Source organism: Glycine max, chromosome 3, assembly GCF_000004515.6.
Source record: "Glycine max cultivar Williams 82 chromosome 3, Glycine_max_v4.0, whole genome shotgun sequence".
Taxonomy (NCBI): domain Eukaryota; kingdom Viridiplantae; phylum Streptophyta; class Magnoliopsida; order Fabales; family Fabaceae; genus Glycine; species Glycine max.
Window position 1 is genome coordinate 30,728,520 of NC_016090.4, and position 14,944 is coordinate 30,743,463.

The window sequence follows — 14,944 nt, forward strand, 5'->3', positions numbered from 1 at the left end:
ATCACTATCCTACAACCAAGAAAGGAATATAAACTGATTTTTTTTTCTTTTTATTTCAATGAATATACAAAGCCTGAAGAATAAAATAATAGAGACTCTACAAATGATATCTGGGTCTAGCCAACATACAATCAATAGCTAATAGCTACATGTAAATAATAGCAACCAATTAAGCTCATCGTGCCCAAGAAACAGAATCAATTTCATCCCTTGCCGCTTTATATAGTTCAAGCCTTTTAGCACATTGTTGCCTCCTCCCCGTCAAGGCAGGATCTTCATCTAACAATTGTGATAGCTGTTTAGCCTGCACCAACATTAATAGCAGATCAAATATCGTGGATATACTTAAAAAAACTAAAGCCGGTATTCTACAATATACATAAATCTGGATACATAAAATACATTTCATGTTTTCATAGATAGTCACTTGCTTCTTTTTTAAAATTCGTAAATGCTAGTTTTGTTAAGAAGCGGAAGCCATGAATGAAGGCTAGGTTTCAACCTAAGCTCTAAATACCTTAATGGAGTTGAGAGAAAAAGAAGAGAGACGAGAAAACTAAGATAGAGAAATCTTGAAAACCCAACTGAAAACTTGTTACATGACAGTTTATATTGGCAATTATGCTAACTATCAACTAACTCTAACAAGCTTTAGTTAGTTAACATTAACAGAGGGGATCGAACCCACAACTTTTCCCCTCTTACCTTCTCTCTTAACCATCCAACTCATCTTATATCTTTTAGATAGTCACTTGCCTAATACACATTCAATAGTCAGTTGCTTAATTGATGATTTGGTGGAGTGAGGGGGAGTTCCCATGTTATATAATTCAAATCTTAATATAGCTCCCCAAAAGATAGGAACATAAAATGTGTTTTAATCACATCCTTATGAGGATTTTATATGGCTATTGATTCAAATAAATTTTCTATGTATTTTTTGTACTTTATATAAATAAAAAGGTTGAATTATCCACTAGGTCCCTAAAGTTGTAATCATTTTAAGTTTTAGTCCTCACACATGCATAAAAGTTGAGTTTTGATCATTATTGCTAATATCAGAGAAAGCTTTGTAAGACCACAATTATAATTCTCATGTAGGGATTAAAATTTAAAATGGAGACAACTACGGGACAAAGTGAATAGTTTAAATCACATAAAAGTTACACACAATCACCCCTAGGATATCACTTCAGAGTTTAGAGGTATATCTAATGCAAACCAAAGGAACAATTATTCTTCCATGGTAAAGATATTTATTTAGTTTTAGTCCACATCATGTTGAAAAGACTGATCGTATTTTGTTCAATTGATTCCAAGAGTACTCCACCGTTCCAAAAGAAGAACAATATCTTCCTTACCCAGAAAGGAAAGATGAGTTTTAATTGCAAAGATAGGAAACATGAGCTTTAATTGAAAGCGAGATCGAGAGAGTACCTCTTTCTTTCCTATTTGTATGTAGAAATGGTTTAGCAATGACAGTTTTGCTTCCCTGACCTGACAATACACTACAGCCTTTGGAATAGTATTCCTGAGAGTGTCTGATATCATACTGATATAGGAAGATACATTTGATCCAATCCTCCTGTAATGTCCTTCTCCATATCGATCCACATTTGGAGTAGCTTGATTAGCTGGATTTCCAGCTTTCTCCATTTCTTGAGGCAGTTTCCTGAAGAACTCCACAGTGAGATAGGAAGCTTCCATGTCCACAAGCCGCATAGCTGTCTTCTTACTCTCTTCGCGGAACCTCTCTAAAGCCTCATTTGTAGCTGCTGCTATTTCGGCTTGGAGAGTTGGGAAACGTCTCAGTTCCTATTCAACCACAAATTTGTAGTTTATTGATCATTCTAGTAACTTTATGAACAAAGTTACTATAAAATAAAGGACAAAACTTAGGTGTAGTTTCTTAAGTGTTTTTAGTGTTGTTCTCCGATCAGAATTGGAGTTTCATCTTGATAATCCACGTAATAAAATCTTCTATAAAAGATCAACATATATTACATAGGTAAAACTCCAATTCTAATTGAAGAACACCAAAAATACCTATGAAACTGTATGTCTGTATCTGAGTTTTGTCCTAAAATAAATCCCCAAGCTTTACCTGAGTTTCAGCTATTGATTTCCTCACAAGTTCTTTTAAGACAAAGTGAACCTACATCCAAACCATAGAAATACAACTTTAAACTGTTAATGGCAGCTTCAAAATAAATAACAAAAAAACAAAAGAGCACAACCAGGTATATACTTACTGCATCAACTGAAGCTTCAGCTGGACCTCTAAAGTAGCTGAGAGCTCCCTCAATGAGGCGTCGGTAACCTTGCTCTGGTGCAATTAAGTGAGGCTGGTAACCATCTGCCTCTGATACCACTTTCCTTACATTTTGAAGAGAAAGATGCCGGTCGAATGGAAGCTTCCGTAACGCTGCAGGAAGCTGATTGTCAAAGACATTATAGATCCTATCTCCTCCTGGTCGCCTATGACAATAAACAAAAAGGTGATTATGTAACCTAAGAGACCTTTCAACTTGTTGAGATATGATTCTGATGTGTTAAGACATCATTCTGATATGATTGTTTCCTTATTTACGTTATTGATTTAGTTTCCTAGTTACTATTTTATGTAATTGATTTAGCTTGATTATTATCCCCACAGTTAAGGGATTAGATTGTTACTGTAATTAAACATTGATTACTATAAATATACAGCCAAGGGGATATTCTCTTTAGGCATTTAAATTTAGATATTCAAGTCAACTTATGAATTGGACAAGAAGCTGACTTCAGAACTATCATTTCAAATTGCTTTACCATATTCAGGAGGTACATTAAATCTTTGCCATGCCTTTGCATAGCAGTACACAGAACCAATATTTAAAGTTGGAACTGTAGCTAGTTCAAATTAAAAAAAAAAAAGTATAACTTAGACATTAACTCATGATTGATGATTAAAAAAATCAAACACCAAATTTCACGCAAGTCCAGATTTATTAATAAATTTTTAAAGGGAAATTATCATTTTTTTTTCTTTTTTAAAATCTCTCAAGAAATTGCAAAAATAAATCTTGTATCCCAAATTAAGCTAACCCAAACATGCACCATCAATCCATTAAGAATGAATTGAAAATAGTCAAGTTACAATAAACGAAGTTTGGTTTACCCTCCATCCAAATGCTGTCCACCTAAAAAAATCAAATAAGCTAGCAAGATAAAGAAAAAAATGGAACACCATAGCATATATTTACCCTCCATCTAAATGCTCCTTGAATACCCGATCAAATGCGCGGCAAAGTTCTAGGATAGTATATAGTTGAGCCTGTAAGAGAAAGAATAGTTGAAAATTGAAATATTCCTCCGCAGGATATTATAGGAAGACTTTACACTTTCAGGAAATAATCACAAATGTAAACCACTCACCCCAGCATCAGCAGCAATGGGTCTCCCAATTTGATTCATCTCTGATTCAAGTTCTTCGATTGTTTTGTTTATCAAAGATGTTATATTAGGTATCCGTTGCCTAATTACCGACTCCAAATGCTACAAAATAATTAGCATGATTAAAACAACACGTTATTTCATAAAAGAAGGGCAAAAAACAACTTTCTGAAAAACAAACCTGTGAGAGAAGTTTTGCAAGGTATACAGAACCCATTTTATTGGCTAAGTGCCCATAGTCAGGACTAGTTTCAAAATACTCACTCTCCTTACGTCTAGCAACAATCATGTCAACGTTTTTATTGATATCCGCTTGGGATCGATTTACTACACCGACCCAGGGATGTTGCAGACGGTAAGATCTTCCTTCAAGGACCTTAAGGGAATAAAAATGGGTAAGACAAACTAATTATATATGGTTATACAGGCACTGCTCAAAGTTATAGAACTTTATAGGTATATATATCATAACCACTGCAAGACAGGGAAAATGTGAGAGGGTGTGAGAAAATTACATCCAATGCATTAGTTCCTCTGTCCATCAAATCCAGCTTTGTCAACACTCCAAATGTCCTCTCACCTGGATTGTTTTACAGACAAGGATTTCAGTGACAAACAATGACTCCAGCTAAGGTAATATAATTCCACAGAACATTTAAATACCTGAGGGATCCACCTCCCTCGAAAGTTTAATAGCATCAGAAGTCGCTATGTCTTGGTTGGCTGGAGATATTGCCAGTATAATACAATTAGGCTGTCAAAAGTAACAAGTGTTGGTTAAAGCAAATATGTAACTTGACGCCATCACCACTTCCTGCCTAATTTATCAATAGTAAACACTTCAACAATGTAATAAAATGGTGCTGAACTACCCATCACCAATAGAAACAGAGAAAGGAACTTTGATGTATCGTCCAAACAAAATTTTCAATTGGAAGAGTGAGGAGGAATTAAGAGACATAACCAAAAAACTTCTTTTACCTTGTCAACAAAAGATCGAACCATATTTTCAATGTCTTGAGCAATAGTCTCAGGCTGTCCCTCTGAAAATGGAAGTTGTTAATCAGTACAAAACTTTACAAGTATCACATTATCCAAAAAAAAAATCAAATTATTTACAGTAAGCAATTGAATGCAAATCATACCTACAGCAACTTTAGTCAATCCAGGTAAATCAATCAAAGTTAGGTTGACAACTGCTCAAACAACAAACAAATTGAATTAGGAAACACAAATAACAGTTGGAGCACATAGAACATAAGCAAAAGAAGCAAAGCAAATTCATACGAGAAAAATGATTATGCTTTGATAGTGTAAAAAGCTTTACACAGTCATCCAATCCCAACCCACCATGTATGGTAAGTTTATTGACTTTTAAAATAATTATCTTAAAGTAATTTAAACAGTGATTTCTGATTGAATGACAGTGTAAACCAGTGCATATGCATTAAACTCAATTCATATTACAGTTTTATGGGCCTTAATACTTGGAATAACATAAATAATGGGGAAAGGTAAGGTAAGAAGCAGCTCTAGTCCTTGGAAAATTCAAGCAACTCTTCGGTAAATTCATTTCTTTAGGTTATTCTTCATTCTTACATTAAATGACAGGAAATGGTTCCTGTATTAGGTTTAAAAAAAATATGTACATTGGTGACACTCTTTCTGAGTCTTTCCCTTTACTGTTCTGTATTATTTATGGTGTTCAACCAATGATTATGTGGAAGGAGCTTACTTCACAGACAAGCAAACAGATTATTGGAAACTGCTATATTGATTAGCATACTTTTTGGGCAGTTGCTCTTTGTTTTCTTTCAATATGGTAAGAGAATACTATTTCCTCTGTTTTTGCACTCTTTTTCTGTATTTCAATAATAATTTTCCTTTACTTCAAAAATAAACAACAGAAGCATCAAACATGATTTTACAGAAAACCATCTAATAAAGTTTTCCGAAAGTAAGAGACAATAAAAATTAAAGCTCACCATGTGGAGAATAAATGCTAAGATGAATTGGAACGGGAGATATTTGTTTTGTCCTCCCCGTTACTCTATCAGTTTCATTCTGAATTTCCTGACGGACAATCGCTGCGAAAGGAAAACAAATAACTTTAAAAAAAAAACAAGATATTTGATCAATTCTAAGCAAAACAAGGAAAGGGAAAAAGCAATTGCACACAGATAATTACACCAGGAAGCCAAGTAGTCAGCAGTACAATGATGACAACATGATAAATTTCTAGCATACTACTACTTCATGGATAATGACGCAAAAAAGGAAGAAAATTGCTTGAAAGAGTAATGTCCCAGTAAAGTAACATTGGTAAAATCAGCCAAACAACATAATGGATTAACGGAATCAGATAATGCCATTAATTACAAAGCCCGACAAAATCAAACAACCACATTGAAACCAGCATTAAAATTTGTGGTACAAGCGACCAGAAACAGGGGAAACAAAAAAGACCATCCTATCCTATTCCTATAATTAGCAAATAATATGAATTTAATTTCTCTAGTGTCAGTTTCCACAGCAACCGACTAAGAATAAATCATAAGAGCTATACGACTTTTAAAGTAGCTATGGTATTAATCAGCAAACTTTATCATACATGTCAATTTGCAATTGAAAAACAGAATAAAAAAACCATTTGCACCTTTACAATGCAAGCCTCAACTCAACTTATCAATTTATCAAAAGTATCAACGTGTAAACCTTGAATATAGAAATACAAAATGCACCCAACAAAGAACATGATTGGTTTGCAGTTGCAAAATTATGTTTGAGGCAAAAGTAATTTTGTCAGCGGATCAGAACTCTTTCTTTTGCGTTCATTTTACTTTTTATCCGTTAGATTTGCATTGGAACGCCCACCGCAGCATTTTTAACTATAAACTAAACATGCACAAAATCAGTAACTGAACCAAATTACCATAATCGGTTATCTTCTGCCCTGGCATGTGAAGAAACTCTGCATACTCCTTCGCTTTACCGTCAACCTTATGAAGCTGCAACACCAATGGACGCCTCGTCACAATTCCTGCAATTCAAATTCAATTCGTAAATTAATTAACTAATTAACTAAACAAATAACACTCCACAAACCAAAAATATTATTAAAAAGAGCACACCTGATCCTCTAGGAAGAAAGTCACGTCCAACGATGCTTTCCAAAACCGAAGACTTCCCCGAACTCTGTATTCATTTTCAATAAAAAAAAAATCAAAAAATGAAAACGAAATTTTATTTATGGACAAAACCTAGATACAGTTCCTTAGGTGTTGTTTGTGTTGTTGTTCAGTCAGAGTTAAAAGTTTTACTATTTCATTCGCATTAAAAGATTATGCGGTTATGGAGGTGAAACTCTAATAGCCTGTTTGGATACAAAGGTTGAAGTGCAATTGAAAACTTGTCAAAGCTTCTCTGCTTGAAAAATCTATCTCTATATTTCTGACTTGTATCCAAACAGGTCCTAATTCTGACTCGAGAACAACACAAACACAAACAGCACCTAAAAACTGTGTATAAGTTTTCTCATTTTATTTTGGATGCTTTCTACTTCTAAGACAACGGAGAATGATGACCTGGCCACCGACGACGGCGACGGAGGGAAGAGCTTCCCAAAGAGAAGAGAAGGCGTTGTTGTCGGCGCCGCCGTAGTCGCCGAGCACGGTGCAGGCCTGCTGGATTCTATTTACCAAGCCGATCAAGCTCTCCATGCTCGTCATCTCGTGAAGAAGAAGATGATGATGATGAAGAAGGTTTCAGCTACAACAGAGGATTCAGAAACCCTAGATTTTCAGAGATAGAGAGAGACAAACTTGGTGGAGAAGTTACAGACAGAGAGACGGATGACGGATGGAGGCAAAGAGCGATGGAAATGAAATACTAACGTGGAAGGTTCGTTCTTGCCATTGCTACCTGCTCTTTCTTTCTTTATTTTTAAAAGTTTGAACAAAGAATTTACTACCATTTTATTTATTTATGAAAAATATTACAAGCCGCGAGAAAATTAGTGTCTTAGAATATAATGTATTTATTAAAAAGATTTTAAATTTAATTAATACATTATTAATTATTAATTATTATTATAAAAATTTAAAAAAAAGTTAACTAATTAAATATTACTATATATTACCAATATATTTTATTAATTTTTATTAATAAATAAATATAAAAATCATTAAATTTTTTTATAAATTTAATTAGAATACAATTAAACCATAGAATATTTTATATCATCGGCTAATCATTAATTTGAGTTTAAGTTTTACGTATTATGTAAAAAAAATAATGTTTGATATGACTTATGAGTTAATTTTTTTTAATGAATCTTATAAGTTAATTAATGTGAGAGTCAATAAATTTATTATACATATAATTTTATTATTAGATAATATTATAAAAAACTATATTATTTTTTAGTTATTTTTTATAAAGATTAATGTCTATAAAAAAATTAACTAATTATCTTTCATGGGATCTCTTTTCTTAACTTATGATTTTATATTCACAAAACTCAAATATTATTTAAGAGATATAAACTCAATTTGAACTTACAACAATAATGTCTTATCCCACTAGATGGATCGGCTACATGATCAATTTCCGCCATAATGTTCTATCAAGTATCATACTGAATTTGAACTTAATTAATATAAAACTTTTTTACGCATTAATCGATCAAAAGTTATTTTTAGAAATTAAAAGTCAGTAGACTTAGACATTTAATTAATTAATTCATTAAAAATGACTTAATATTAAAATTACAAGTAATAATGACTTTGTCAGTAATAATTAATATATATATATATATATATATATATATATATATATATATATATAATTTTTTAACTACTTGATAGTTTTTTTTTGTTATTATTTTTGTCAGTTAGTGGCTTATTGGTTGTTTAAGAAAAAGCAAAGCAACAATTGTTTGAACGTTGAACGTTGAAATTTGAAATTGAAGAGTCACTGTGATAATGATATCGGGTAATATCGCTGTGCTGGTCCGCATGCATGTGTCTCAACTCAAGAACAAAGGAGGCGGCGCCAATTTTCAACCGCTTTCAATATTCCCTTTACTAGTGTTGCACCCCGTGCAACGCACGGGAGTAATTTAATTTAATTAGATAATAACGTATAAATTTTGTACAACAAAATTTTCACAATTGTTATTTATTTCAAATTAAAAATAATGGTTTAATATTATCATTGATTAAATAAATATATTTTTAAGGATAAAATCATATAAAAATTAACAGTAAATTTATTTGCAAAATTGATAATTTATAATTGACTTAAATATCTTTTTCATTATGTAATTTAATATTTTTTTATTTCTGTAATTTGTTTGTTTTAGTTATTTTAAAATATGTTTGTTTTATTTTTCATTTTAAACTTTTGAACAATAAAAAAATATTATATAAAACACTTTAAAAATAAAAAATAAAACAACCATATTTTTTTAAGGACTAAAATGAAAAATAATGATTTACAATTATTAAAATTAAAAAAAATACAGGAATGAAAAGGGTATTTAAGCTTTTATAATTTATAACATTTCATATCTTGTTGGGAACTACCTATGATGTCCATGCAAGTTTTAAGTTTGCCTCCTTAGCCGCTTCTTGAGGTGCTTTAGGGAGATACAATGAGAGTCTTCTTTGTTCAATTTTAGTTTTTCTATTTTTTTTCATACTCCAAAAAAGGATTTTTTTTTTTTTTTTGCGGCTATTATACGGGGTTAAAAAGCCCAAAAGAATATTACAGAAAAATAAATGTTGGGGTGATGATTCCCATTACATCAGAATTTAGCAAATGACCTACAAACAAATGCAAATGCTCAAAACTCATGAACTCCAACTCAATATCACAAATAAAATCGGCTAAAGGTATCAACACATCTATTGTCTTCTCTATAAGTATGAACAATCATGACATTACCTCCTTGCATTAAAGAACGAATTGTCTAGACCAACCTAAGACCAGTAGCACAACCGGCTCCAGAACCAATGAGGGACTTCACAACAACCTGCAAATTAGATTGAATAATTAATGGATACCATCCCTTCTCCTTGACAAGCTGCATCCCCTCAAAAATCTCCCATAATTCAACCACAAAAGTTGAAACATTCTCAAGCTTTTTGGCAAAACCACCTAATCATCTCCCCATGCGATCTTTAACAAGGCCACCGCAAGTTGCCATTTGATGGGATCCCCACATGGAACCATCTGAATTGAGACAAAAGGCCCCTATTAAAGGAGGATGCCATCCCACCTCAACCCAAGTTCTTTGATTATTGGTTAGAGTTAATAGTCTCATAGGATTGTCCACATAATCCTTCCATTGTTGAATCAAGAAATGTCATGGTTTATGAGGGCATACAAATTATGATCATGAACATGTTTGTTTCTCCACAGCCATAAAAAATAGCAAGTAGTTGTCCACAACTATGCCTAAGGATTCAAATCGCCCCTATCTACTTCAATATAAAGGTTCAACTGCAACCAATCTTGAAAATTCATTCCAAAGAAATTATTCTTGTGATTTAGATTAACTAAATGCGTCCAAGACCAAATTGCCAAGTGACAATCTCTCAGCACAGGAGCCATAGTCTCCTCCACAATATGGCAATGATGACAAAAAGGATTGTCCAAGTTTCACTTGACTATCCTACTATTGGTGCAGTCTCTCATAAGCTATTTGCTAAAGGAAAACACGCATCCTCTAAGGAACTTGGAGCTTCCAGATTTTCTTCCAACTCCCCTTATTTGTCATAACATGGAAATTATTGATCCTTTTATAAGCATTAGAGACATAATATCTTTCCAACTTTTCCCCTTGCCACATTCTCCTATCCGGCCTAGCTTCATTATAAGGAGGCATCATAGGCAAAATACACTGATTCAACTCATTTGGCAACACTAAGTTAAATAAATCTCTATTCCAATTGCCTTGATGACAGTCAACAAGGTCCTTCACACATATGTCTTGAATTGAGAGAGGAGTGTTGGGAACAACATTAATCAATCTAGTGTTAGGGTTTATCCACTTATCAAAAACCACAAATTAATTCTATTTTTATCTCTCACCACCCAAAATTCATATTGTTTCATTAAAGGCTAAAGACCAACTACAGACTTCCAAATATAGGAACCAAAATTTATCTTCTACAAGGCCAAGATATTCTAATCCACAACATCCCCCTTCCATACTTACCTTGAAGCACCTGACTCCACAAACCAGAATTTAGAGCCCAAGCCAACTTCATAAGACAAGTTTTATTCATGGCAACTAGATTGCTCATAGTCATACCACCATTACTCTTAGGAAGCATTATAGATGGCCACCCCACAACATGAGATCGTCTTGTATTACCATGGCCTCCCCAAATAAAAGATCTATAAATTTTTTGAATTTTTTCTAAGATAAACTGTTGAAGCAAATAACACAAGAAAAGGGGAGTTGAATTGTGTTTTTAGAAATTTAAAATCTTTCTTAAGAATAAAAAACATGTTCATCGTCTGATGAGTATAAAACTAAACACTTAGAGAGATTTTGATACAGATTGTATTAGACGATGAAAAAAATAGTTTTCTTTGAAAAATGAAATAAGATATATGATCTAAAAATAAATTCAAAATCCTTTGTCAGTTAAACAACAAGAAAGAACACAAAGAATTTATATTAGTTTGTCTCAACCTCAACACTACGTCCAGTTGACAATTACCAAGTTTTCACTAGCTTATCAAAGTTACAAGTATTGTTTATTGTTATTTCTGACTCTTACACTTGCAAGCTCTACCTCAAGCTAGACTTAAACTCAATATTCTTTGTTTTATCAAGCCACTATTGGTTCTAAACAAATCAACTAGATTTGTTGGAAGATTGCACATTGACTAAAATGTATGATCGTCTAACAGACGAATATATCACTTAACACTTTTAGTCTTTTCTCTCAAGGTATACAAGGTGTTTTGAGAGCTTTGCATCTTTACAAGAATTTACATAAAGCTTTACAAGAAAGAATGAAAAAATGATTTGCATAGGTAATTTGTATCTTGTTTCTTCAAGGCTTCTTTTATATATAGCCTTCATCTTCAAGTATCCATTATCTCCCAACAGTTGCATTCTTCACTCCGTTCTTCGTTTAAGGTCTTAAGTCTGTTGGGGCATTTAATGCTAGTCCTTTCTTCATGCAAAGTTCATGTTGATAGGATAGTGTATCTTGTACTTCAGCAGGGAAGTCAATTCTTTCATCATAGCAGGTCTGCAACAACAACGTGTATCTTTTGGTAGACTGTGGGCTTCATTTATTCTTCATAGGACTTTGAGAGACCCTAGGAGAATGTTTTCTGCATGAAAGAATCTCCGACATAGAGTATTAAATGAAGGTCTTACATGCACTACTTAAATGTTATATTAGATTGTCTTATGAGGGCATCATTTGAAAACTTTGAATACATAGAGACAGATCATGATCTGATAGCATATCAAATACAACTTTTATCATTTGTATTTATTTACATTTAATCAAAAAAATTAGGAGTCCTTATTTTTCTTTAAGACATAAATTTCTTTTGACTTAACATAGTCTTTGGGATCATAGTCGTCATCATAGGATAAATTGGCAAGGATTGGATGATGGATTTTGCAAGAGTGATTTGAACTGTTAAAGAGAGTTGTTGCCATGTCCACCCTAAGGGATTTTGGGAAACTCTCTCAATAAGATACTGGAAGTCATTACATCTAAGGGTTTTACCAAGGAGAGGCATACCTAAATATCTTCCCAAAGAATTTGACTCATTAAAAGATGGAAACTTGACTATAACATTTCTAGTATGGGGTTCACATTCTTTGAGAAATAAATATTAGATTTCTTTGCACAATGGTTTGACTTGGCATTGTACAAAATAAATCCAACACCTTTTGGCACACATTTGATTTGTTGGATTGATGCTTCCCCAAAAAGTAACACATCATCCGCAAACATGAGATGAGAGACTTGAGGGTCATCTTTACTAGCTCTTGTAGGAGTCCAAAGACCTGCATTTATAGCTTCAAGAATTAAATGAGTGAGTTTATCATACACATAACAAATATATAAGGAGATATAGAATCTCCTTGGCACAAACCCCTTTGAGGGGTGAGGGGAGAAGCTTTATAACCAGTCCAAATCATGTTCGATTGAATCGAAGAAATGCAATGCATAATGAGCGAAATGAGATTTTGAGGGAAAACCACTTCATGGAGAATATGATCAATATAGCTCCATCTCATTTTGTCATAAGCTTTGGCAAGATCCACCTTAATGACAAAGAAACCAAGCTTTCTTTTGACTGTGTGCATGCTATGAATCATTTCTTGGGACACAATGATTTATCATGGATACTCCTAGTGATAAAGCCTGTTAGATGGGGGAAATTATCTGAGGCATCAAAGGCTTCAATCTATTAATAATAGCCTTTGTCAGAATTTTGTAATTTACATTGCATAGGGAGATTGTCCGAAACTGAGTTACAAACTTAGGTTTGTCAACTTTTGGAATCAAACATATATCAATTTGATTAAAACTAGCAATTTGGGCAAGGGAGTGCCAAAAGTCTTTAATAGATTGACAAACATTGACACCTATGCAATTGTAAGCTTGTTGGTAAAATCCTACAGGGAAATCATCAGGTCCTGAAGCCTTCCAAGGTCTCATATCCATGATAGCTCACTTAATTTCATCATTAGAAAGAGGCTCTTTCAACAAGTTATAATCATCATGACATAAAACGGGGAAAGAGAAAGCAAATTGATACCGCTTATCACCATCTACATTTTAAGAGAAAAATATTCTGATAAAAGGAAGTGACAACCCTTTCAATCTTGTCTTCTTCTTCCATCCATTGACCATTTGAATCTCTAAGCATAATAATTTTGTTTCTCCTTCTCCAATTAAAAATTTTAAGGCGATAATATTTAGTATTCCTATCACCATCATGAAGCCAAGACATTTTGGATCTTTGGAACCAAGCCAATTCCTCTTGATAAAGAACTGTAAACAACTCAGATTGAAGTTGATTCTCTAACCTAGTTAAATAAGGATTGCTTCTTCCTTCACTATATTTCTTTTGAATGCTCCCAATACGAGCCAACATAATATTCTTTTTCTTTTTGTACTACCAAAAACATCTTAGGCCCATCTAGAAAAAGACTCATCCATGAGTTTTATGGTGTCGCTAGATGCACTAGCCATATTGCTTGTGCACCCAACAATAAATAGGTATTCTGAAAATACTCCTACCTGGTTTCTTCTTCCTTTTAAGTTTTTTGTTTATTTTTTGTAACACATTCATTCATTCATTTGGTTGGTTTCTTCTGGTTTTTTCATTTTCGTGAGAGGAGAGGTGCATTGTGGCCGCTTCGGTTGAGGTGAAAGTGTTACGGAGGTACGTTGACAAGTGGTGGTTGTGGTGGTGGTTGGTGTGGTTGTTACCGAAGGTACGTCATGTATTTTTTTAATTTGTTTTATGCATATAAGTCTTATGGATTGTCAATTTGTATAAGTTATACGGACTAAGTGTCCAATACGTATGAGTTATATGGATTTATAATATTTTTTCAATTTAAAATTAAAAGAAATACTTTTTTTAAAATTATAAATATATTAATATGATTGTTATAAAAATTAATGTGTAAAAAAATTATTTGTTTATTTGAAATGTAATTTGTAAGTATTTATTTTTATATTTTGGAAATGGTATTAATTGTAAAATAATTTACACTTATAATTTATGTATAATTTATTTGAGTCGTTGTGGTCTAAAATTGATTATTTTTTGTTTAATTTGATTATTTATTTTATTATTTTGAAAATGGTATTTGTTATAATTTGATGAATTAGAATTAAGTTCAATAATATAATTTATTTTAGTACATATGGTTAGGTTATAATTTTTTATGTATTATATGGTTATGAATTTTATGTTGAAAAAGTTGATGTTATTGTTTTTAATATATAGGGTTATCAATTTTAATGTTTTATATTATTAAATGCGGTAAAAAAAAATACCTAGGATTTTGTGTGATAGCATATGCATGGTGCGGTTAGGGATCATTTGCCTGTAATTGAAATTTTTTAATGTCTTGTTAAGATGAACGAAAATCAGTGGATGTATGACGATATAATGTTTGAAGAAGTTGATATGAATGAACAAAATGAAGATGAAGATGGTGTGAAATTAGAACATGTTGATTGTTCTGATGCGTTCAATACTTCTCAGGTATTATAATATGATTTTTTGTTGTTAAAGAAGTTATTGAATGTTTGTTGAAGAGTAAAGATGTTTGGATTACATTGTAGGTGTTTGTTACCCGTGATAATGTTTTGAATTAGGCTCGAGCTATTGCTTATGAAATTGGTTTTGTGACAGTCATTATGAGGTCAGACACAAACACTGGTATGAGAGGAATGACTTTATTTATCTTTATTGGTTGTGAAAATAGTGGTCAGTATAGGTC

At 32.5% G+C, this 14,944-nt stretch overlaps 1 protein-coding gene across 1 annotated transcript; it reads right to left on the bottom strand.

Moving 5' to 3' along the window:
* Positions 1 to 29: 29 nt before the first annotated feature.
* Positions 30 to 7,390, bottom strand: LOC100820166 (dynamin-related protein 1E). The gene is made up of 15 exons (XM_003520987.5): positions 7,020 to 7,390; positions 6,567 to 6,630; positions 6,368 to 6,475; positions 5,421 to 5,522; positions 4,581 to 4,631; positions 4,417 to 4,478; positions 4,099 to 4,189; positions 3,951 to 4,015; positions 3,617 to 3,811; positions 3,418 to 3,537; positions 3,246 to 3,316; positions 2,253 to 2,478; positions 2,105 to 2,155; positions 1,438 to 1,815; positions 30 to 304 (listed from the first exon to the last, which is right to left on the bottom strand). Exons 1-15 carry the CDS (start codon positions 7,161 to 7,163, stop codon positions 176 to 178), a joined length of 1,857 nt encoding a protein of 618 aa, XP_003521035.1. The 5' UTR covers positions 7,164 to 7,390; the 3' UTR covers positions 30 to 175.
* Positions 7,391 to 14,944: the final 7,554 nt, after the last annotated feature.